This window comes from Pantherophis guttatus, chromosome 4 (assembly GCF_059756535.1).
Source record: "Pantherophis guttatus breed Tessera chromosome 4, ASM5975653v1, whole genome shotgun sequence".
NCBI lineage: Eukaryota > Metazoa > Chordata > Lepidosauria > Squamata > Colubridae > Pantherophis > Pantherophis guttatus.
The window spans coordinates 154,132,103-154,157,842 of NC_142066.1; the positions used below are offsets into that span (position 1 = coordinate 154,132,103).

The 25,740-nt window shown below is 42.6% G+C and overlaps 1 protein-coding gene across 2 annotated transcripts in view; it reads right to left on the reverse strand.

Annotated features, from left to right (window-relative positions):
- Positions 1 to 25,740, reverse strand: part of PLCD1 (phospholipase C delta 1) — a 77,502-nt gene that overhangs the window by 12,036 nt on the left and 39,726 nt on the right. For both annotated transcript variants that reach the window (XM_034401730.3, XM_034401729.3), the window contains exons 3-12: positions 21,049 to 21,277; positions 17,135 to 17,264; positions 14,698 to 14,929; positions 10,769 to 10,970; positions 9,361 to 9,505; positions 6,862 to 7,011; positions 5,988 to 6,116; positions 4,849 to 4,996; positions 3,046 to 3,162; positions 549 to 727 (exon numbers count right to left, since the gene is read on the reverse strand). In XM_034401730.3, the coding sequence (XP_034257621.1) occupies positions 549 to 727; positions 3,046 to 3,162; positions 4,849 to 4,996; positions 5,988 to 6,116; positions 6,862 to 7,011; positions 9,361 to 9,505; positions 10,769 to 10,970; positions 14,698 to 14,929; positions 17,135 to 17,264; positions 21,049 to 21,277 (1,661 nt within the window). The remainder of the gene's footprint in view (positions 1 to 548; positions 728 to 3,045; positions 3,163 to 4,848; positions 4,997 to 5,987; positions 6,117 to 6,861; positions 7,012 to 9,360; positions 9,506 to 10,768; positions 10,971 to 14,697; positions 14,930 to 17,134; positions 17,265 to 21,048; positions 21,278 to 25,740) is intronic.

The window sequence follows — 25,740 nt, forward strand, 5'->3', positions numbered from 1 at the left end:
GCAACCCAGCAATAAAACCCAGTTAATAGAAGCCATCATTCAATCTTAGTTTCCCATGAGAACAGCTGCAGAACTAAAAGACTTGGTTCACACCATGGGATGACGTTGTAAGGCCGTAATTCATGCTAAAGGTTACTCAACTAAGTATTAACTGACATGGTGATAATTTTTGTATATCTCGTTTTTTCTATGTGTTTCACTTTTCTTCTTTATACTGTAACTGCTATTCTAATAGCAAATCCTTCATAAAAGTTATTGCATTACATTCTTGAATCTTTCCATTGATATATAATTTTATGGTACTACTCCCCAAAAAAAAAAAAAAAAAAAAGTGGTGTTTCTAATTTTAGAAAATACACTTTTCCCCAAAAGGTTTCCACAATTTCGGCCACTACTGTATAAAACAGATATTTGGACTATGAACAATTGTATGCACTCCTAATTTTTTTTGCAAGCCTTTTGTAGATTGGAGGCCAAAGTTGTCCTATGCTGAAGAGCTGTGCTACAACATGAAGTTATGAAAATGTGTTTTCTTCCTCCCGTCTTACCTTAACCTGGAATTTTTTAGGGCTGTACCAAGGCCCCTCCGTGATGGATCTGGGGTTGAATTTGGACTGCTCATTCCGAAGAAATTCTGGCTTTAGGATATAGCCGCAGCCTCCGTTTTCTTGGAATCGGCCCTGGTGAATATCCATTTCTGAGCACCTGGACTGAAAATTCAAGGCAACTGGGAGAAAATGTAGGACAAAGGCAAGTCAGTGGTTTTGGCTATTCATCATCATCTTCATCATCATCATCATCACTCCAATAGTATTCTTTTTTTTTTTAAATTTGATTTATATGCCGCCCTTCTCCGGAGACTCAGGGCGGCTTACAATGCGCTAAGCAATAGCCTTCATTCTTTTGTATATTTATACAAAGTCAGCTTATTGCCCCCACAATCTGGGTCCTCAATTTACCTACCTTAGAAAGGATGGAAGGCTGAGTCAACCTTGAGCCTTGGCGAGATTCGAACCTGCAGTAATTGCAGGCAGCTGGTCTTAATAACCAGCTTAATAACAGGGTGCCTTAGACCACTGTACTACCAAGGCTCTATATATTTTTCTAGCTGAGTTCATTAGCAGCTATTGTCTAGGGAGATTCTCAGTCATCCAGATTGTGGTTATCCCTAAGGTACTTTTTCAAGATGCAACTGTTTTTTTCCTTGAAGATGTTTTGCTTCTCATTCAAGGAACTTCTTCAGTTCAGACTGAACGGTGAATCAGTCTGAACTGATAAAGCTTCTTGGATAAGAAGCGAAATGTCTTCAAGGAAAAAAAAAAACAAGAAAGTCCACTTAACTTTTGAAAAAAGCACTTTTGAGATCAGCAGCTAATAAATCCTTAAAGACAGTTTGTGAGAGAGAAGATCACTAATAGAAGTAGCCCTCAACTTAACAACCTCAGTTGGGACAGAATTTCCCTTCTCAAACAGTGGTTAAGTGAGTTGTGCCCGATTTTAAATCTTTGTTGCCATAGTTATTAAGTAAATCACTGCAATTGTTTTTGTTAAGTGCTTGTTATGCAAATGCTACTTTCCTCTGACTTTGCTTGTTGGAAGGTGGCAACCGAGAAAAGGCGATGACAATACCCTTAGATGCTGCAACTGTCATGCAATGTTATGATGGGGCTGAAAAGCGTGATTTACAACTGGTCCTCAAACCTATGACTGCCCCTGTCCCTGCAGTCACATAATAATGCCTAAGCAGGGGGTTGGACTATAAGACCTCCAAGATCCCTTCCAACTCTGTTATTTTATTATTTTATTTTATTTTATTTTATTTTATTATTTATTTTATTATTTTACTATTTTATTTTATTTATTTTATTTTATTATTTTATTTTATTTTATTTTATTTTAATTTAATTTAATTTTATAATTTTATTTTATTTTATTTTATTTTATTATTTTATTTTATTTTATTTTATTTTATTATTTTATTTTATTTTATTTTATTATTTTATTTTATTTTATTTTATTTTATTTTATTTTATTTTATTTTATTAATTAATTAATTAATTATTATATTTCTATACCGCCTTTCTCCCGTAGGACTCAAGGCGGTGTACAGTCAAGAAAAATATAGATACACAAACATCATAAAATTGCTAATTAAAATTATTATTATAACATAGTTTGGCCCAATTAAATAAAACCCAGAATTAGATAACATTTTAAAATCATTCACATGTTTGTATGTTTAGCCCCGCCTGTTGGAACATCAGGGTCTTGAGGGCACGGCGGAAAGCACGGAGATCAGGGATATTCTGTATCTCCGGGGGCAGTTCATTCCAAAGGGTTGGAGCCCCCACAGAGAAGGTCCTCCCCCTGGGAGTCGCCAGTCGGCATAATTTGACTGACGCTACCCTGAGTAGTCCTTCCCTGTGAGAACGAACTGGTCGGTGGGAAGCTATTGGTGGCAAAAGACGGTCTCGTAGGTACCCAGGTCCTAAGCCATGGAGCACTTTAAAGGTGATAACTAACACCTTGAATTTTAATTACAATTTGGGCACTGAATTTGGCATAAAATTATAAATCCCAGCCAGCTTCCAACATTGAAAGTCAAGCTTGATTTTCTTAAAGTCTGTGTGAGTCACTTAAAAAAAAAAGTCATAGAACTGGGTGTGTCTCACTTAATGACCACTATGCTTAGTGATGGAAGTTCTAGTCTCAATTGTGGTCATAAATTGAGGATTACTTGTATAAAGTATGATGTGACACTTAAGTATAAAAATGAAGCAGCTTGCAAAGCAAAGGTGTGGTGCAGTTTTCATAATTTTGACAAAAACATCAGCTGCCACTTACGTTGCTGAGACTCTTCCTTTAACCAGCCAGTTTGATTCCATGTTATTGACTTGATTAAAACAGATCCACCAAAAATTCCGGAGCATCTCTGTTTAAGTCCCACTGATTGCAATGGGTCTGTTCTAGGCATGGCTGCTTCTGGATCCAGCCCAATAATTTAACAACCCAAAAAGGGTTTACTTGTATCCTCAATATAATTACCTATCTGGCAACCCATGTTCCACATCTCGACAGGGTTATAGTTGGACGAGTCAGTCCTCCAACCTGCTGGATAGATCCTGCTTAGGTGCTGGACATTATGACGCATTAGGTCAATTCCTTGGGTGAAAAATAAGAAATAGATACAATTTTTAAATTTTCCCTCTCTCAGGACACCCCATATATATATATATTCCATATAGAATAGAATAACAGTTGGAAGGGACCTTAGAGGTCTTCTAGTCCAACCCCCTGCTTAGGCAGGAAACCCTACACCACTTCAGACAAATGGTTATCCAACATCTTCTTAAAAACTTCCAGTGTTGGAGCATTCACAGCTTCTGGAGGCAAGTTGTTCTACTGTTTAATTGTTCTAACTGTCAGGAAATTTCTCCTTAGTTCTAAGTTGCTTCTCTCCTTAATATATTCCATATACACCCCATATATTCAGTCTGGGTCAGAAAAGAAGGAGAAATTTGGATAAGCAACCCCTAAGGTAAAGGTTTCCCCTGTCCAGTCATCTCCGTGGCTTAACTAAGGGAGCCAGCTTTGTCCGATGATACTTCCATGGTCATGTAGCCAGCATGGCTATAAATCAAAGCCATACAGAACATTTTTACCTTCCCACCCAGGTGGTACCCTGTTTCCCCCCAAAATAAGACATCCCCTGATAATAAGCCCAATCAGACTTTTGAGCCCATGGCAATAAGGCCAAGCGCTTATTTCAGGCTTCAAAAAAAATATAAGACAGGGTCTTATTTTCAGGGAAACACAGTACCTATTTATCTACTCGTATTTGCATGCTTTCAAACTACCAGGTGAGTAGCAGCTGAGGCAAGTAAGGGGAACTCATCCTGTCATGTGGTGCTCGGGTCTCAAACCTGGCCAGTCAGCTGACAAGCTCAGTGTCTTTAACTGCTGAGCCACCGTGCTCTCAAACAACCCATAATTTAAGGAATTTAATTGCCAGACCAGATCATAATAGCTACCATGTGGCTTTAAACAGGTGCATACAAAATGCAACTCTCTGTGTCAGGAGCACCTCTGAAAGACTGCAAGCTATTTCCTGCCCAGAAGTGCTTATTTGTAGAGGACTAAAAACCCCTCTCAGGATTTCGGGACTCGTGGGTCCCCATGAGGACTATTTGGAGGGCAATCGGAATTTTTCTTTCTTAGCCCCCTGAGGTTTTCTATAGCCCTCCTATTGGATCAAATCAATGGATCAATAGCTATTAGTTCAGGAAGAATGGAAGGGAGGGGAAGGGAGAAGGGGGAAAAGGAAGGGGAAGGGGAGGGAATGGTAGGGCAGGAGAGGGGAGAGGAGGAGAAAAGGAAAGGGAGAGGGAAGGAAGGGGAAAAGGAGGGGAAAGGGAAGGAAGGGAGAAGGAGGGAAGGATGGGGAGGGAGGGAAGGAAGGAAGGAAGGAAAGAAGGGAGGGAGGGAGAGATATTTTGGCAATCGTAAAGCAAATACTATACTTGTTAAGCAAACCCAGTGGACATTTGTTGCCAGAAACTAAAACTAAATACCTGTTTCCAGTAAAATATTGTAACTCTCGGTCATGTCATCGAGCACCTAAAATGTTGTGACATGACTGGGGGTGGGGAATACCATTGGGATTTCCAATTTGTGTCATGTCTCTTTTTTTGGGGGGGGGGAGGGATCCTGTCACAACTCCAAACAGCCAGTTGTAAGTTGAGGACTACCTGTACTAAGAATAATCCATTTGAAATGAATATTGGATCAGGAATGCTGTATATTATGTTCCAAAATCCTTGCCAAAATCCTTAAGACGACGCTGCCTACCTGATTCCTGAGCCAGTTTAAGGATTTTGCCTTCACTGAAGGAGCACATCTCGTCATGAGGCTGTGGCTCAGCAAATCCTTGAAAATGGACGCTTTTACAGTAGATGACAGTGTCTGACAGCTCCTTGGCTAGCTTTAGCTTGTCGCTCTAACAGAGGATGAGAGAGAAATGGTCAACCAGCCCCATCACAAGCCTGTCTAAAGATTACTTGGACAAACTGCTTTGGAATATGCAAAATGCCTCTTTAAAGCAGCCTGGTCAAGGACTGACTCATTAAAGCAGCCACATGAATCAATAAATCAAAATATAGAGTTGGAAGGGACCTTGGAGGTCTTCTAGTCCAACCCCCTGCTCAAGCAGAAAACCCTATACCATTTCAGACAAGTGGCTGTCCAGTTTCTTCTTAAATGCCTCCAGTGATGGAGCAGCCACAACTTCTGGAGGCAAAGTGTTCCACTAGTTAATTGTCCTCACTGTTAGGAAGTTTCTCCTTAATTCCAGGTTGTTTCTCTCCTAGATTAGTTTCCATCCACTGTTTCTTCTCTTGCCTTCTGGTGCTTTGGAAACTAAGTTGAGCCCCTCCTCTTTATGGCAGCTCCTCAAATACTGGAAGACTTCTATCATGTCACCCCTAGTCCTTCTTTTCTCTAGACTAGACATACCCAATTCCTGCAAACGTTCTTCTTATGTTTTAGTCTCCAGGCCTTTAATCATCTTAGTTGCTCTTCTCTGCCCTTTTTCCAAAGTCTCAACATCTTTTTTGTAATGCGGTGACCAAAAACTGGATGCAGTATTCCAGGTGTGGCCTTACTAAGGTTTCACCTTTCAAATGAAACTTGTTAAACCAGCTACATCTCTTCCTTTTTCAGGTTTACAGGTAGTTCTCAATTTACAAACATAATTCAGCCCAGACTTACAGTAATAATTTGGGTTAGTCATTAAGAAGGTCATCACATGCCCACACCTAATTTTAGGACTTTTTGCAGCAGTCGTTAAGCGAAGACACTATATCCAATGAGCAATTTTGCCAGAAAGTGAAGATAAATACTGGTTTCTGAAATTTTTTTCAGTGCCGGTCATTAAACAAATGGTTATAAGTCGAGGACTACCTGTGTAGATCATGTGCCAGGAAACTTACCAATTTCTTCTTTTCTACCTCACTTTTCACACTCTCGTCTTCCATTTCAGCGGCTTCATCTTCATCTGAAACTTCTTCCGTTTCTGGAATTAACTTCTTCCCTTTCACAAGAATTTTCCCTTTTAATTGCTAGGAGGTATAACAAAAATTGGTTATAGGTAGTTCTCCCCTTATTTTATGACCTTTCTTGCTACGGTGGTTTTTTTTTTTTTTTTAATTTGATTTATATGCCGCCCTTCTCCGGAGACTCAGGGCGGCTTACAATGCGCTCAGCAATAGCCTTCATCCTTTTGTATATTTATACAAAGTCATCTTATTGCCCCCACAAACTGGGTCCTCAATTTACCTACCTTAGAAAGGATGGAAGGCTGAGTCAACCTTGAGCCTTGGCGAGATTGGAACCTGCAGTAATTGCAGGCAGCTGGTCTTAATAACCAGCTTAATAACAGGGTGCCTTAGACCACTGTACTACCAAGGCTCTTGGTTAAGTGAATCACTACAAGTTGTTAAGTTAGTCACGTGGGTCATTAAGCGAATCTGGCTTCCCCATTGACTTTGCTTGTCAGAAGGTCGCAAAAGGGAATCACATGACCCCAGGTTAGCCTGCAACCGTCATAAATACGAGTCAGTTGTCCAAGCAAGTGAATTTTGATCATATAACTCTAGGGATGCTGCAGTGTGAAAAAAAAAACGGTCTCTTCTCTGCACTCTTTCTAGAGCCTTGGCATCTTTTTTACATCGTGCCATTCAAAACTGGATGTGATACTCCCAAGTGTGGCCTTACCAAGGCATTATAAAGTGGTATTAACACTTCACGTGGTCTTGGTTCTGTCCCTCTGTGAATACAATCCCACCAAGGCCACCCAAATCTCACCTCTGGAGAAGGTAAGCTGGTTGCTTTGGCATCGATTGGCACTACCAGCAATGTGTCCTTCAAAATGGAATGGAGGTGGCGTGCCATAGCCTCTTGCTGGTCAAGGCTGCAGTGATTTTCCAGAGATATGATGACAGGATACGGAGAGATCTGCGTGGAAAAGAAACAAGCCCGAACAATCTACAATGAGGAACAATGGTTCTTTTTTAAAAAAATAATTTTTATTCAGCATTTACATCTTTTAACATCTTTGTTACGTTTTAACAGCTTTCCACTACCGGCATCTTTGATATTATCTATTTTGTCTTTTGACCAAGATACATTTTATATAATACTTACTAATTCATATATTCATTACTGGACTACTGCAATGCTCTCTACATGGGGCTCCCCTTGAGGAGCACCCGGAGGCTCCAGTTGGTGCAGAATGCAGCCGCGCGGGTGCTTATGGGGGCGATACGGCGCTCCCACGTGACACCTCTCCTGCGCGAGCTGCATTGGCTTCCGGTGGTCTTCCGGGTGCGCTTCAAGGTATTGGTCCTCATCTTCAAAGCGCTCCATGGCTTAGGGCCCGGTTATTTACGAGACCACCTTCTGCCATCGATAACCTCCCACCGGCCAACACGCTCCCACAGAGAGGGTCTCCTCAGGGTGCCGTCGGTCAGGCAATGTCGGCTGGCGACCCCCAGGGGGAGAGCCTTCTCTGTGGGGGCACCCACCCTCTGGAATGAGCTACCCCCAGGGATACGACTGATCCCGGACCTCCATACCTTTCACCGGGTATGGAGTCCTTCGGGAGAGGGGCAGTATAAAAATTTAATAAATGAATAAATGACAATGAATGAATGAATATATACATATCTATTACACATTGAGTATTTCATTCCTCTATAACTGTGATGGCGAACCAGTGGCATGTGGAGCCACATCAGTGGGCACGCGAGCTCAGCTCCAGCAAGCTGATTTTCAGGCCTTCTGGGCCCACCAGTCGGCAAATGGCCCATTTCCATCCTCCGGAGGGCCTCCGGGGGGGAGTGGGGAAGGCTGTTTTCGCCCTCCCCAGGCTCCTAGAAAGACTCTGGAGCCTGGGGAAGAATGAAAAACGGGTCTACCAGGCCCACTGTGCCATCACGTGCCAAAAGCCGGGGAAGGATGGGGGGGGTCACACGCACATGCGTGGGGGGTGCGGCACATAAAATTATGGGTATGGGCATGTGTGCGTTTGACCCCCTGCGCTCCACCCGCTTTTGGCATGCGATGGCAAAAAGGTTAGCTATCACTGCTTTATAATATCTTCTCTTACATTTATATATTTATACATTGATTTTAGATTCTTTCTCCAGCCAGCTATACCATCTATTCCATGTTTCATAATAAATCATTTTCTCTCAGTCTTTTAAGTTCCATGAGGAACAATGGTTCTTAATCACACGCAGAGAATCTCAACCTCCAGAGAATTTAAAAATAATATTGATGAATTCACCACTGGAATGGAATGGAACACAGAATGGAATGGAATGGGGTGGGATTCACCCGGTTCGGACAGGTTCTCCAGCCAGCTGGAGAATCTGTCCATGTTTCGTAATAAATCGTTTCCTCTCGGTCTTTTAAGTTCCATGAGGAACAATGGTTCTTAATCACACGCAGAGAATCTCAGCCTCTAGGGAATTTAAAAATAATATTGATGAATTCACCACTGGAATGGAATGGAATAGAATGGAATGGGGTGGGGTGGGATTCAACCAGTTCTGACAGGTTCTGGGGAAACGTTAGTTCCGACAATCAGCTGAGAGCAAACCGGTTCGCTCCAACAATCAGCTGGGCCCACCTGCCCCTGCGTTATACCAACCTATATTTCCTTTGTTTGAAGACCAGCTGATAGGTGCAGCACAGTGGATTGCTATGCCTCAGCTGTTTTACTCACTAGGGTTGCAAAGGAAAATTTTAGAGCTGTTTTCAAATGCACTGCGCGCGTGTGTTTGGTGCCCGTGCGAACGAAGGATGCACATGCTAAGCGCACGCTCAGCATATGGCTGTTACACTGGTTGAATCCCACCACTGAATGGAGCATAGAATGGAATGGAATTTGGAATATGGAACAGAATGGAATGGATCAGATGGGCAAGATTAAATATGGTTTAGTAGGAATAGGAATAGGAATAGGAATAGGAATAGGAATAGGAATAGGAATAGGAATAGGAATAGGAATAGGAATAACGATAAGAGCTGGATAGGGATAGGAGTTAGGATGGAATAGAACAGAATATTTTTTATTGGCCAAATGTGATTGGACACACAAGGAATTTGTCTCTGGGGCATAAGCTCACAGTGTACATATAAACAGCAAGTAATAGGCCATATATGGGTCACAAATCAATTTAAGGAGGTGAACAACACTGTCTAACTTCCTCATTTGAAATATTTAATCACTTTTTGTATTTAAATGTTTAGAAACTTGGCATGTCCTCGGGCTTAGAAGAGAAGGCAGCTACCCCTTACTTTGAAAGCGTAATTCTTGATGGCTTTGATGGCATCGCTGAAGAGGATCTTGGACGTAAACGTGTAACCGTGGTAGATGACCGGCTCCGAGTTCGGGCCATCCCAACAATCGAGTTCCACACATCGGCAACCTTTCATCAAAGCTCTATGGGAGATACATCAAAAGCAATTGGGGTGTGGGTTTCAAAGGGAGTTACTCACCCCCAGAAGGTAACGTTAAGAAGAAGCACCAGCCAACAAGGTTGGAAAGTGTTTTTTTTAAGAGGGATAACACTTTTGGCTCTGCTGTTTCCAGACTGCTACCATATGCTGGTCAGTGGTGTGTTAGCTGGCTTCTTACAACCCTACCACTACTCCAGGTCACAAATGCAGACATTGATCAGTGTAAAGAGGTGTTGGATCTGGCCCTCCAGATACAAAGTTCATCGGTTAGATTTGCATGGTATCTCTGGGATTAGGGTTTTTGCAACATTCTGGGAACACCATTAAAACCACAAGACCTTTTTTTACTTTGCTCTATGTCAGTGTTTCTCAACCTTGGAAGCTTGAAGATGGGTGGACTTCAACTCCCAGAATCCCCCAGCCAGCGCTGCTGGCTGGGGGATTCTGGGAGTTGAAGTCCACCCATCTTCAAGCTTCCAAGGTTGAGAAACATTGCTCTATGTGGTTGTATTTTCTCTAGTCTCTCCCTCTGTCTCTTCCTTCCTTCTTCTTTCCTTTCTCTCTCTCTCTCTTTCTCTCCATCTTTTTCTTTGACTCTCTTTATTTGTCTCTGTCTTTTTCTTTGACTCTCTCTCTCATCTTTGTCTTTTTCCTCACCTTTTTCTTAATCTCTGTATCTCCCTCCCTCTCTCTGTAGATCTCGCTCTATCTTTTTCTCTCTTCCCCCTGCCTCTCTGTCTGTCTCTCTTTGTCTGTCTCTCTCTTTTCCCCTTCTCTCTGACTGTCTCTCTTCCCTTCCTCTTCTTTCTATCTCCGTCTCTGTATCTCTCTGAGTTTGTCTCCCTCCCTCCCACTCTCTCTATCTCCACCCAATCTTCCTCAAAGGGCTATTATTCTATGGAAACAGCAATAGCACTTAGATTGATATGCCACTTCACAGTGCTTTACAGCCCTCTCTAAGCAGCTAAGCATATCGCCCCCAAACAATCTGGGCCCTCATTTTACCCACTTCAGAAGGATGGAAGACTGAGTCAATTTAGAGCCACTGAGACTCGAACTGCTGGCAGTCAGCAGAAGCAGCCTGCAGTACTGCATTCTAACCACTGCGCCACTCTGGCTCAATATCAAATTAACATCAGATATTAGAAATATCAGAGATTGGAGTCCTAAGCCTGATATGTTAAGTTGATGGATGAAAGGCAGGCAAAAAATGCAAGCAATAAATCTATTAAATATTGTTTGGTACCTGATGTAGGCCTCAGTACTGCTGGGTCCTTTTAGCTGGTCCTCCATGAGGTAGGTATTATGAGAAGAAGATATATAATAATGACTGAGGGGTTGGGTCATATCCTGATACACTTGGCTGTGAGTTTTATTGAAAATATTCCCATCCGCGGAAAGCAAATACATCTGGAAGCCATCTTTGCTCATCGCCTTTTGTCTTTTAACTGCAAAAAGTTGGAATTAAAAAAAAGAAAATAATATTCTGGGAGCATGGTTGTTTAACATCTGTTTTCCTTTTTTCCAATACAAGTAGTCTTTGACTTACAACCTTTTGTTTAGTGGCCATTTGACGTTACAATTGCACTGAAAAAAGTGATTTACGACGGTTTTTCACACTTATGATGTTGTAGCATCCCCATGGTCAAAATCAGATGCTTGGCAACGACTGATATTTATGATGGCACAGCTCCCGAGATCATGTGATTATCTTTGGCGACCTTCCCACAAGCAGAATGTGGAAGCCAGATTCGTTTAACAACTATGGCAAGGAAGATCGTAAAATAGGGCAAAACTCTCAACAACTGTCATGCTGAGCAACAGTTCCTGTGGTTGTAAGTCAAGGATTACCTATTCATAAGGTAGAGGTAAAGATAACCCTTGCAAATAGGTGCTAGTCGTTCCCGACTCTAGGGGGCGGTGCTCAGTGGTGGGATTCAAATAATTTAACAACCGGTTCTCTGCCCTAATGATTTCTTCTAACAACCAGTTCACCAAACTGCTCAGAAAGTTAACAACCGGTTCTCCCGAAATGGTGCGAACCGGCTGAATCCCACACTGGCGGTGCTTATCTCCGTTTCAAAGCCGAAGAGCCAGCGCTGTCCAAAAACGTCTCCGTGGTCATGTGGCCGGCATGATTCAACGCCAAAGGTGCATGGAACCTTCCCACCAAAGAGGATCCCCATTTTTCTACTTGCATTTTTTACGTGCTTTCGAACTGCTAGGTTGGCAGAAGCTGGGACAAAGTAACGGGAGCTCACCCGGTTACGCGGCACTAGGGATTCAAACCGCTGAACTGCCGACCTTTCGATCGACAAGCTCAGCATCTTAGCCACTGAGCCACTGCATACCTTACCTATTCATACAAACAACTAAATAATGAAGAATTTAACATTAAGAAGCTTAAGACAGAAACTTCTATTATATAACAAATAATTTAGTACATTTTTCAGTTGTTAATCAATGCTGCACTCAGCTCTAGATGTAAGATTAAAGCAACCTTATGCTTATCAACATTAACAGCTTAGAAAAATAGTTAATATTGACATAATGTCTTTAAAGATTTAAGTTATCTAAAACATCAGAGGGTTAATAAAGGCAGTGCTGCATAAATATCACTGCACCCAAATAATGTAACATATTACCTGTGTTTTAAAATAATACAATAAAGTAATATATTAATTTTTTAAAAAGAAAAAGGTGTAGATTTGGAGAACAGTAGATGATGAGGGAAGACAGGGCAAGGCTGTCTTCTCAACTGAGCCTTGATGGTACAGTGGTCTAAGCACCCTGTTATTAACACAGCTGCCTGCAATTTACTGCTGGTTCGAATCTCTCCAAGGCTCAAGGTTGACTCAGCCTTCCATCCTTTCTAAGGTAGGTGAAATGAGGACCCAGTTTGTGGGGGCAATAAGCTGACTTTGTATAAATATACAAAAGGATGAAGGCTATTGCTTAACGCATTGTAAGCCGCCCTGAGTCTCCGGAGAAGGGCTGCATATAAATCAAATTAAAAAAAAAAAAAAAAAAGGCTGAGGATTTAATTCTGATTTTTAGAATTTAAAACTGTAGCTTCAATTTCTGCTTAAAATGAACTTCTTTTTCACACAAGATGACAAACTGAGGAACCTGTAGTTCAGTGATGGCAAACGTTTTTGCCGTTGTAAGCCAAAAGTGAGGGGAATGCAGGGTGGTCGCGTGTGCCCTGCCCTCCGAACATGTGTGCATGACCCCTCCATGCTGCCCCACCCCCTGCGCATGCACGAGCATCCCATGCGCATGCACGCACGACCCCCCTGCCCCATTTTGGGACCCCATGCGCATGCACGCACGACCCCCCCGCCCTGTTTCCGGCCTCCCTGAAGCCTCCTGAGGCCGGAAACGGCCCGTTTCCAGACTTCTGGAAGGCCTGGTGGGCCTGTTTTTTGCCCTCCCCAGGCACCGGAAGCTTTCCTGGAGTCTGGGGAGGGCGAAAACAGCCTCCCTCAGCTATCTGGAGGACTCCACAGGCCGGAAACAGCTTGTTTCTAGACTTCCGGTAGGCCCGTTTTTCGCCCTCTGGAGGCTCCACGCGAGCCCTGTACTTACCTGGCATCCAAAACGGGCAGCGTGGAGACTCCTGGGAGGGGAGGGGCAGGATGGGCATGCACATGTGTCTCCCACATGCGTGGCAGAGACCCGCAAATCAGCTAGCTGGTGGGAGGCACGAGTGCATGGGCGGTGGAGCTAATCTAGGGCGATGGCTCACGTGCCCTCAGAAATGGCTCCGTGTGCCACCTGTGGCACGCGTGCCAGAGGTTCGCCGTCATGGCTATAGTTAGTTCTCAACTTACAACCATCTGTTTACCGCCTGTTTTAAGTGAAAACAGTGCACACTTTGTTAAGTGTAACTTAAGTTATAACGGCATTGAAAAAAGTGATTTACAATTGGTTAGTCCTCACATTTACAACTGTCACAGCATCCCCACAGTTATGTCACCAAAATTTGGACACTTGGCAAACACCATGTGTTTGCAATCGTTTCAGTGTCCCGGGTTCATGTGAATCGACACTCTTAGCCAGTTTCCAACAAGCAAAATCAATGTGGGAAACCGGATTCACTTAATGACTGTGTATAAGTAGTCCTCGACTTACCACCACAATTTAGTCCAAAATTTATGTTGCCAAGTGAGACATTTGTTAAGTGGGTTTTGCCCCATTTTACAACTTTTCTTGCCACAGTTGTTAAGTGAATCACTGCAGTTGTTAAGTCAGTAACACGGTTGTTAAGTAGAACTGGCTTCTGCATTGGCTTTGCTTGTCGGATGGTTGCAAAAGGGGATCATGTGACCCCAGGACACTGCAACCGTCATAAATACGAACCAGTTGCCAACCTTCCGAATTTTAATCATGTGGTCATGGGAATGCCTCAAAGGCATCATAACTGTGAAAAAAGGTCGTAAGTCACTCTTTCCAGCGCTGTTGTAACTTTGAACAGTCACTAAACAAACTGTTGTAAGTTAAGGACTATCTATAATTCAGTTAACAACTGCTGTGATTAGCTTATCAGCCATGGGTGCAACTCCACAACTGTCTTGCTTAGCAATGGAAATTCTGGTCCCAATTGTGTCACTAATCAGACTACCGTATTTCCGGTTTCCTGCTTCTCCACAGAGTTTAACAGATTAACAGAGTTAGAAGGGACCTTGTGGGTCATCTAGTCCAACCCCCTGCCCAAGCAGGAGACGCAACACCATTTCTGACAGATGGCAGTCCAGTCTCTTCTTGAAAGCCTCCAGTGATGAAGCTCCCACAACTTCTGAAGGCAACTTCTGTTCCGTGGGTTGACTGCTCTCACAGTCAGAAAATTTCTCCGTATTTCCAGGTTGAATCTCTCCTTGATCATCTTCCATCCATTATTCCTTGTCTGGCTTCAGGTGCTTTGGAAAACAGCTTGACCCCCCTCCTCTCTGTGGCAGCCCCTCAAATATTGGAACACTTCTATCCTGTCTCCCCTGATCCTTCTCTTCACTAGACTAGCCATGCCCAGTTCCTGCAACCGTTCATCGTACGTTTTAGCCTCCGGTCCCCTCATCATCCTGGTTGCTCTTCTCTGCACTCTTTCTAGAGTCTCAACATCTTTTTTATAGTGTGGTGACCAAAACTGGATGCCCACCTGTAGGTATTCCCGATTACCTGTTTCGTTGGGTTCATATTGCTCAATGAGAGAGAGGGCCAATTCAGGGCCAGCATTCTCCTCATGCTGTTCCTGTTGGAGGAATCGCACCAGGTGGTCCAGGGACATCACCGGCTTCTCCTCTGCATGATTGGAGAAGATGCCGTCAATCTCCTTGCGTTCCGTCAATATCTTGTAGAACACCTCTATCTCTTCGTCTTCCAAGGTGTTGGTCTGGGATTTGTCACATTGCTGTGGATGTAGAGGGAAGAAATAAAAGGACTTCTTCTTTATACGACGCAACCTAAACCAGGGCTGGACAATGCAAAATAGGGCAATCATTGGACAACGGTCAACTTTGCCGACTTATTAAACGAAGCATCACTCTGGCCAAGGAGATAAGCTGAAATAAGAAATTCACAAATTCTTCTGGCCGTAAAGTGCTCTGGACTCTCCTTTTTGGGGAAAGTAAAGGTAAAGGTTCCCCACGCACATATGTGCTAGTTGTTCCCGACTCTAGGGGGCAGTGCTCATCTCCATTTCAAAGCCAAAGAGCCAGCACTGTCCGAAGATGTCTCCGTGGTCATGTGGCCAGGATGACTAAACGCCAAAGGCACACGGAACGCTGTGACCTTCCCACCAAAGGTGGTCCCTATTTTTCTACTTGCATTTTTTACGTGCTTTCGAACTGCTAGGTTGGCAGAAGCTGGGACAAGTAATGGGAGCTCACCCCGTTATGCGGCACTAGGGATTCGAACCGCTGAACTGGCGACCTTTCGATCGACAAGCTCAGCATCTTAGCCACTGAGTCCCTATATCTCCAAAGGTAGGCATGGCCTTTTGTTTTAGCCAAAATGAAAGAGATTATCTTTTGGTGAAGACATAAACCACCCCATGCTCTCCTTAAACAGGAGGTGGCGACTTAGCCACTGAGCCACTGCGTCCCTTTTTGGGGGGAAACAGGAGTCTAAATTTAGAACTAACAATTAAAAACTCTTTTTTTCCCCTTTCTCTGCACAAACCGAACCCAAGTCTATGGAGATTCTCAGTTATCCAGGTTGTCCTAAACAGGTGCTTTTTCAAAAGGAAACTGGATTTCCTTTGCTTTTCTTTGAAGACATTTCACTCCTCATCCAAGAAGCTTCTTCAGTTCTGAAGCTTCTTGGTTTTTCTTCAAGGAAAAACAAAGTCCAGTTGCGTTTTGAAAAAAAATCACCTTTGGGACAAATCCAAGACACATTTTGTAATCACTAGAGCTGAAAGAAAATCTGACCCACCATCCTCTGGGGGTCCTTGCAAAGCAGTTTGGGGCCCAGTTCTATCCCATCCTTCCCATCATTAAGTGAGGACTATCTGTACTATCAAAATATCAATGTGCTACGTTGCACTTATAGCTATTGATACAGGTACTCCTCAGCTTACAACCGTTGGAAGTTACAACAGCACTAAAAAAAGTTGTTATGACAATTGTTCACACTTAATGACCACTGCAGCATCCTCCATGGTCACGTGATCAATACTCAGACTCATACTTATGACCGTTGCTGTGTTCTTGTGGTCTCCCTTTGTGACCTTCTGACCAGCAAAAGTCATTGGAGGAGCCCAGTGGTGGGTTCCTCCCAGTTCGGTCCGGTTCGGCCAAGCCGGTAGCGGTGACAATATGATGTCACCGAACCGGTTCTCCCCCCCCACCCTCCCAACCCCCCCACGTTATTCTTACCTTTTATTTGGTCCCACCCCCAATCTATTGCTGCCTGCTGAGTCCCAGCTGATGACTAGAGGGAAAAAAACTGTTTAAACTCTTGCTGCAGGGCTTCAAAGGGCCGCCCTACAGCTGATCAGTGTTAAAAGCAAACAAATGAGTCAGGTCATAAGTGCGAGGACTGGTCATAAATGCGAGGACCTTCCAGAAATGACTCTGACCAGCTAGCCACGCCCACCTAGTCACATGACCTCCAAGCCACACCCACAAAATAAGCCACGCCCACAGAACCGGTAGTAAAAAAATTTAGAACCCACCCCTGGAGGAGCCAGATTCACTTAATAACACTCTTACTAACCTAAGAACTGCATTAACTCACTTAACAACTGTGGCAAGAAAGAGCGTAACATGAGGCAAAATTCACTTAATAACTTTTGGGCTCCATTGTAGTTGTAATTTGACGACTATCTGTATTTGATAGCATAGGTAGTCACTTAACGACAGTAATCAGGACCAGCTATTCTGTCATTAAGTGACATGTTTGTGAAGTACAGCATCCCAAGATTATACGATTGTAATCCCAGCACTTGAAAACTGTTTTGCACTTATGACATCAGAGTGTCCCGCAGACACATGATCACATCCGTTACCTTCCCTGCCAGCTTCTTAGTAGCAAACCTGTTTTCCCCATATTTAAAGTCAGAAGAGTCCTAAAGTGAAGAAGAAACCAAAAATTAAAAAACCTTTTTCGTTACCTCAAAGATCTGCCTGGCATAGCTGTCATCCATCTGAATGTTGACTTCCTTCATGAAACTTTTGAGTTCCTTAAAGCTCATCTTGTTATCTTTGTTTTTATCTGCTTTCCGCAGGCAAGCATGAATCCAGCTGTTGAAATGATTATTAAGGAGTCTACATGGGAAGGAGATGTCATACCCAGTATTTAAAATTAAATATTTAGAGGCTAAAGTTCATGATCCTGGTGGCCTTCAAATCTTTAGGATTATGGGAAAAAGGTTAGTCCTAGCAAAAAAACAGACATTACAAGAAGATACCAAGATGAGGCAATGCTATGGTATAATTAGGATGTTGCGAAAATAGGAAATGGGAGGTATGTGTGAAGAAAGGATTTAGTTTCGAAACAATTTTCTCATGAGACTTTATCTTAGTTCAGTCTACTTCAACTGAAGCCACCTATGCTGGCTGGGGAATTCTGGGAGTTGAAGTCCACGCCTTTTAAGTTTGCTAAAATTGGGAAACCCTGACCTTAGTAAAAACTAGAAGTGGGGCACATCAACCGCACTGATATAACTGCTTCTGGGCACCAGCTGGCCATTGCACCAGGACCAGGAAAAGCAACGGGCGACAGCTCACATGCCCAGAGAGATGGCTCTGTGTGCCACTTCCGGCGCGTGTGCCATAGGTTCACCATCACGGCCCTATTTTTATTTATTTATTTATTTATTCAATTTGTATGCCGCCCCTCTCCGAAGACTCAGGGCGGCTCACAATGCATTTAAAATCATTATAAAACACATTTAAAAATTAAAAACATTAAAAACATTAAAACTCATTCACGGCCGGATCTCTGGATCGCAAGAGCAAGATCAACGGCCCCAGGCCTGCCGGAAAAGCCAGGTCTTCACCGCTTTTCGGAAGGCCAATAAGGTGGGGATGGTCCGGACCTCAGGAGGTAACTGGTTCCAGAGAGCTGGGGCAGCCACAGAGAAGGCCCTTCCCCATGGGCCCGCCAGCCGGCATTGTTTGGCTGACGGGACCCAGAGGAGACCAACTCTGTGGGATCTTACTGGTCGGTGGGAGCTATGCGGTAGAAGGCGTCTTGAAGATAGCCTGGCCCTGAGCCATGTAGGGCTTTAAAGGTAATAACCAACACCTTGAATTGTGCCCGGAGACCAATAGGGAGCCAGTGCAGCTCGCGGAGAATTGGTGTAATGTGGGTGTATCTAGGTGCACCCACGATAGTTCGCGCGGCTGCGTTCTGGACCAACTGTAGTCTCCGAACACTTTTCAAGGGTAGCCCCATGTAGAGCGTGTTGCAATAATCTAACCATGAGGTGACAAGGGCATGAGTGACTGTGAGGAGAGCCTCCCGATCCAAGTAGGGTCGCAATTGGTGCACCAGGTGAACCTGTGCAAAGGTCCCGCTAGCCACAGCTGTCAGATGTTGCTCTAATCTTAGCTGTGAGTCTAGGAGGACACCCAAACTGCGAACCCGTTCTGAGGGGGATAATTTCTCCCCCCCCCCAGAACCAAGGATGGACAATCAACGTAGTCTTTAGGAGGCAATACCTAACATAAAACCTCTGAAATGACATCACAGCATGTCTCTGTTACGTATTTCAGGTTAGGTCTACATGTAGCCCTCAATTTAACAGTTCATTTAGTGACGACCTGAAGTTAGAATGGCATTGAAAAAAAAAGACTTATGACCCTTTGTCATACTGAATGATGGTTACAGCATCCCCATGGTCTTTACAGGTTACGTGATCGAAATTCAGACACTTGGCAACTGACTCATATTTATGACAGTTGCAATGTCCTGGAGTCATCTTCTGGGGAGATGTATTGGGAAAGGTTTAATGTTAGCAAACAGAACTGGTGTAGAGTCACATGTGATCAACTTTTGCAATCTTCTGACAAGTACAGGTAGTCCTCAACATACGACCACAATTGAGCCCAAAATTTATGTTGCTAAGTGGGAAAGTTGTTAAATGAGTTTTGCCCCGGGGTGAAATGCTCCCGGTTCAGACCGGATTGCCTGATCCGGTAGCGATGGCAGCGGGTGATTTGGAGGACCGGTACCAAAAATCCCTGCCTGCTCCCCACCCCCCATGCCCAGTTGAGCCGCACAATCATCAGAGGCTTTTTTTTTAACTTTTAAAAGCATTTTTTCTACAACCTCTTCGGCCGAAAAAATGCTTTTAAAAGTAAAAAAAAAAAAAAAAAAAAGCCTCTGACGATTAGGCAACTCAGCTGGGATCGTCAGAGGCTTTTAAAAGCATTTTTTCTACAACCTCTTCGGCCAAAGAGCATTTTAAAGCATTTTACAAAAAGGTTTTAAAAGTAAAAAAAAAAAAAAAGTTGGCCATGCCTACCCAGTCACATTACCCCCCCCAACCAGGCCCACAGAACCGGTAGTAACAAATTTTACACTTCACCACTGGTTTTGCCCCATTTTACTTGCCAAAGTTAAGTAAATTAACATGGTTGTTAAGTGAATCTGGCTTCCCCATTGACTTTGCTTGTCAGAAATTGCAAAACGTGATCACATGACCACGGGACACTGTCATAAATATGAGTCAGCTGTCAAGTATCCGAATGTAAATCACATAATCATGGGGATGTTGCAATGGCCATAAGTGTGAAAAAGTGATGTTGAAACTTCAAACAGTCACTAAGTGAACTGTTGCAAGTTGAGGACAACCTGTAAAGACAATGGCAAAGCCAGATTCACTTAACAACTATGCTGCTAACAACTGCAGGATTTCACTTAACAATTGCGGCAAGAAAGCTCATAAAATGCAGCAAAATTCACCTAACGAATTTCTCCCTTGGCAATAAAAATGTTGGGCTCCGTTATGGTCATAAGTCAAGGACTACCTGTACTGTAGATGTATCAGCTTTTCCCGACTTGGTGCAATCCAAATGATTTCAAATTCCATCATTTCATCAAAGTGTGTAGAACAAATTCTTGTGTTCCACTGGCTCCTTCACCCTCCTCTAAACAAACACACCAAGTTAAATATAACCCAAGTAATTATAACCTTAGAGAAAACTTTGACCGGGAGATAAATATAGTCATAGTAACCTTGGTCAAGGCTCAGTTTGGAAATTAAGGGCTTCAACAGACTTGGATGAGGCTAAATCGCGAAGTTGCAAGCTTGGTTCAAAGAGAAAGTAAATTTAGACGATCTTAAGTGGAATGCTGGCAAGTGTTGGGAAGGGTATTTTTCCTCCCCAAAATGGGCTTAATTAGAAGTTAAGATTTCACAAGTGCCACTTGCTCAAAACGTTTTTTGCCTATTTTTGCTCGATTTACAATCGAGCCAACACTTTTCATTGCTAAGCAAGACAATAAGTGAGTTTTGCACCATTTTACGATCTTTCTTGCCACAAGTTAAGTGAATCATTGCTATTGTTAAGTTAGCAACATGGTTGTTAAGTGAACCATGCTTCCCCATTGACTTGGCTTGACAGAAGGTCACAAACACGGATCATGTGACTATGTGACTCTACACCTGTTATGTTGGCTTGCATTACACCTGAGATTTCCCAACTTCTACACATGTAAAATAAGAGCTGGAATCCTGCAGGCAGAATGACCCTTGCTGAGAATTCTGGGAGTTGAAGTCCATCCATCTAATTGCCACTATTGAGAAAGGCAGTGTTTTTTCAATCTTGGCAACTTTAAGATGTGTGGACTTCAACTCCCAGAATTCTTTGCAAGGACCACTCAGGCTAGGGAATTCTGGGCGTTGAAGTCCACACATCTTAAAGTTTGAAAAGGGGTTATAGAGAATTTAGGTACAGAAAGACAGTCCCATATTCTTTCAAGGAAAGTTAGCATAAAGTATAAAATATACAATAAAGCTCATCCCTTCCCCGGAAATTCTTCTAAAATGTACAGACTTTTTTTTTAAAAAAAGGATACTGTTGTAATTTCTGCCTCTGGCTCATTGAATTGCTTTTTGCAATGATTTTTCCCAAGCCAAACACCCAGTGATTTGCATCCGTTTCAGATCCAGCGATGAGGTCCAAGTTTTTCTTCTGATCTTTGAAGATGATAGAGAAGCAACGAACTTCAGGGACATCCTTAGCATATTTTTCCATCCCTTCGGTCTTATGACCTGGCCTGACATCTTGGATTTCTTCAATGGAGACTGTAGGAGCAAACCCAACATTTGTCATCAGAGACAGGCAATAAACCTGGTTATTGTTAGATGGTTAGAGTTATCTGCAGCAACCACATAGCATCAGAGGGTTGGGAGGGAACTTTTATCTATCTATCTATCTATCTATCTATCTATCTATCTATCTATCTATCTATCTATCATCCCTCTATTGATCATCTATCATCTATCATTTATTTATTATTTATCCATCTATATCTTTTCTTTCTATCTATATCTCTCCATCATCTATCATTTATCTATTCTCTCTCTCATCCCTTTATTGATCATCTATCATTTATTATTTATCCATCTATATCTTTTATTTCTATCTATATCTCTCCATCATCTATCATTTATCTATTCTCTCTCTCTCTCTCTCTCATCCCTTTACTGATCATCTATCATTTATTTATTATTTATCCATCTATATCTTTTCTTTCTATCTATATTTCTCCATCATCTATCATTTATCTATTCTCTCCCTCTCTCATCTCTTTATTGATCATCTATCATTTATTTATTATTTATCCATCTATATCTTTTCTTTCTATCTATAGCTCTCCATCATCTATCATTTATCTATTCTCTCTCTCTCTCTCTCTCTCACACACACACACACACATACACACACACACACACACACACACCTATCATGTATCTATTTCTCTAGATCAGGGGTCTGCAACCTTAAACATTCAAACAGCCATTTGGACCTGTTTCCCACAGAAAAAAAGAAAACACCGGGAGCCACAAAACCCTTCCCGTGTCTGACTGTTTCTTGAGTGACCACAAAACTAGCATATGTAGTTGAATTAAATGTTCTGTTTTCTTTTGAAACTTTTCTTTTCTTGGATTTATCCATGGTTAGTCTACCCGGGGTTGAAAAACTCAATAAATCGTGTGCTGGCAGATGTTACACATTGGCAGCTGTGATGCATATTTTGAGTGACAAGGAGTCGCAGCAGAGGGGTGAAAGAGCCACATGCGGCTCCAGAGCTGCAGGTTGCTGACCCCTGCTCTAGATTCTCTAGATAAGCCAGCAACTTTACCAGTACATCAAACTGGCTCTCAAATTATAGAAAGAAACTTCAAAATACCCCCCTTAAAATCCTTCAGTTTTGAAAACCGAATCTGAATTCTGAAAAGCAACTTTCAAATCAGTTTCTCGCTGTTGTTTTAGATCTTGTTTAAATAGATCACAGTGCTGGTTATTTAGATAACTTTCCGAGTGCAATAACTTGTAAACCCACACAAGGACATTTGCAGTTCAAATTATATAAAAACTGAGAATCTGGGGTTCATTATTTGCAAATACGCCCCATCTCACCATGCGGATGAATAGATATTCAGAAACAAAAACATTTCTTCTTAGAGTTCCAAATGCATGCATTTTATAACAAACATTTATTTTAAGGCTGGACTTAAAATGGATTTTCCCTTCCTGGCCTTTGATTGCTTTATCCTTCCTGACTTTATCTAATCCAGGACCCCATCCTGTGTTAGCAAATTCCATTGCTTAGCTTCTCCAGCTGGCCAGATAAGATGTCAGCCATTATCTAAGTAAGCCAAAATCAAGGATAATTCTTAGAAAACGCATAGCCAGATGACACAGCTGTAGAGATTTGCTTTCCCACGCACAACCACAAAGAACTTTCATTGTATTTTTCTTTCACAGTATCTCCCATTTTTCGGTTATCTGCAGGAAGAGCTGATAAAAGTTTTAGACTTTCAACTTTGAACTGCAGTTAGTACTTGGCTTACAACTATAAATTGGCCATTATAGTTACAACTTACAATCATTTTTTTTAGTGACTTTCAAGATTACAACGACACAGGAAAAGTGACTTAATGATTGTTTTTCATACTTAGCACCACTGCAGCATCCCCAGGATCACGTGATCCAAATTCGGACTCTGGGCAACTGACTCTTATTTATGAAGGTTGCAGTGTCATAAGATCAAGTCATTCCCTTTTGAGACCTTCTGACAGGCAAAGTCAACAGGGTAGCCGGATTGGCTTAATAACTGTGTTGCTAATTTAACAACTGCCAAGAAAGGTTGTAAATAGGACGTAATTCACTTAGTAACTGTCTTGCTTAGCAACGAACTTTGAGCTCAGTCGTGGTCGTTAAGTCTAGGACTACCTGAACAGTTGTAAGTTATAATGGTCGTAATCAGGGGTGGGTTCTAATTTTTTTTACTACCGGTTCTGTGGGCGTGGCTTATTTTGTGGGTGTGGCTTGGAGGTCATGTGACTAGGTGGGCGTGGCTAGCTGGTCAAAGTTATTTCTGGAAGGTCCTCGCACTTACAACCAGTCCTCGCACTTACGACCCGACTCATTTGTTTGCTTTTAACACTGATCAGCTGTAGGGCGGCCCTTTGAAGCCCCCCCCGGCAAGAGTTTAAACAGTTTTTTTCCCTCTGGTCATCAGCTGGGACTCAGGAGGCAGCAATAGATTGGGGGTGGGACCAAATAAAAGGTAAGAATAACATGGGTGGGGGGGGTGGGAGGGCGGGGGGGAGAACCGGTTCGGTGACGTCATATCGTCACCGCTACTGGCTCGGCCGAACCGGACCGAACTGGGAGGAACCCACCATAATAAAACCACCATGCGACTAGACACGATTTTGCTAGCAATTTCGCGACAGTTGTTAAGGCAGCAGTCCCCAATCTTTCCGTCTTGATGGCACAGCAGGGGGGCAGGGGATGGTTCTGGGTGAGAGGCAGGCGCATAAAAGCGCGTGCAGCTTCATATGTGCAAGCGGGGGCACCTGCTTACACAAATGGAACTTCGCACACACAAGAGAGAGCCAACCACTCGCGCAGTTCAATTCTGAACAGCCTGCAACTCGGTTTCGGGCCATGGCCTGAAAATTGGGGATCCCTGTGTTGAAGGACCTTTATAGAGAGGGGCTCCTCAGGGTGCCGTCGGCCAAACAGTGTCGACTGGCGGCCCCCAGGGGGAGAGCCTTCTCTGTGGGGGCACCTACCATCTGGAACGAGCTCCCCCCGGAGATACGGAGGATCCCGGACCTGCGCACGTTTCGTCGTGCTCTCAAAACTTTTTTATTTCAGCAGGCTGGCCTGGCCTAACTCTCCCCTTTTAAATTTTTAATTCGTTTGATTTTATAAATTGGGTGTTTTAATCTGTGTTTCGGCCAAAATATTTAATAATTTTAAGGGACTTTTAATATTTGTATTATCTGTATTTTATCTTGGCTGTTCACCGCCCTGAGTCCTCCGGGAGTAGGGCGGTATAGAAATTTGATAAATAATAAAAATAATAATAATTATGGTTGTAGAGCAAATGCTGCTGTCGTAAATCAAATGCCCTGGTCATTGTTCGCTATGGGCTGTTTTTACCCAAAATAAGAAGAAAATGCCAGTTTTCAACAAAAGCCTTGTTGAAATTGCATGACATGACGTGCAAGTGGCTATAAATCAGGTTGGTTTCCAAATGCGTGTAATGCAGTCATGTGACTGATTGAGGCGCCTACCTGTCGGAGATTTGCTACTGGGTTGTAAATACATTGGGGTGAGGGGGAGGTCTGTTGTAACTTCTAACATTTACTAATCGATTGTTCCTAAGTCAAGGACTACCTGTATGCCTTTCCCCCCCGTTTTTTTTTCGGTTGAGGAAGAGATATTGGGTCAAAGTACCAGATGATTGGCTGAATTAAAGCCGAAGTGACAAGCGGTGGAAAAAGTTTTATCCAGTGTGAAAAAGTCTTGATCAAGAGGGTTTGATAAGGCCAGGATGGTCTAGGACAACTCACCACATTCTGGAACCAGGGTGGATAAAAATCAATGATTTTTTTTAAAAAAATAAAAAAAATCAGATTTTTTAAATTTAAATTGGATTTTTTTGATTTAAATTGGATTTTTTTGATTTTTATTGAATTTATTTTAATAAAAAACTTTTGAGGTAAAAATCTATCGTAAGATAGTTTTCTATTTAAGATACATAAATAGTTTAGTTTATTCCGCATGAAATGGAGCTTAGTTATGTAGCATGAGGCTGTATATTCTGCAACACTGGGACTATCGGTGAGTCAACAGTGGGTCAAAGGAGTAGCAGAGATGACAGTTGCTCTTTAAAAATTATGATTTAAATCGAGTTGATTTAAATCAAGCCTTTTTACTAGTGATTTAAATCATGATTTAAATTGTGATTTAAATCAACTTGATTTAAATCAAATCCACCCTGTTTGGAACCAAAAAAGAAAACAAAACACCCCAAACATGGAAAACCAGTTAAGCAGCTTCACATAGAACAAGAATGTTCTAACAATAATTAGCTGTTAGCCATTGCAAGAAGATCGCCCGTACTGATTACAAACAACGACATGACAAAGTAGCAACATTGGTGCATTGGAAGATCTTCCAGAAATATCACTGGCCTACAAGAACTGGTGGGACCATAAAATAGAGAAAGTCATACAAAATGAAG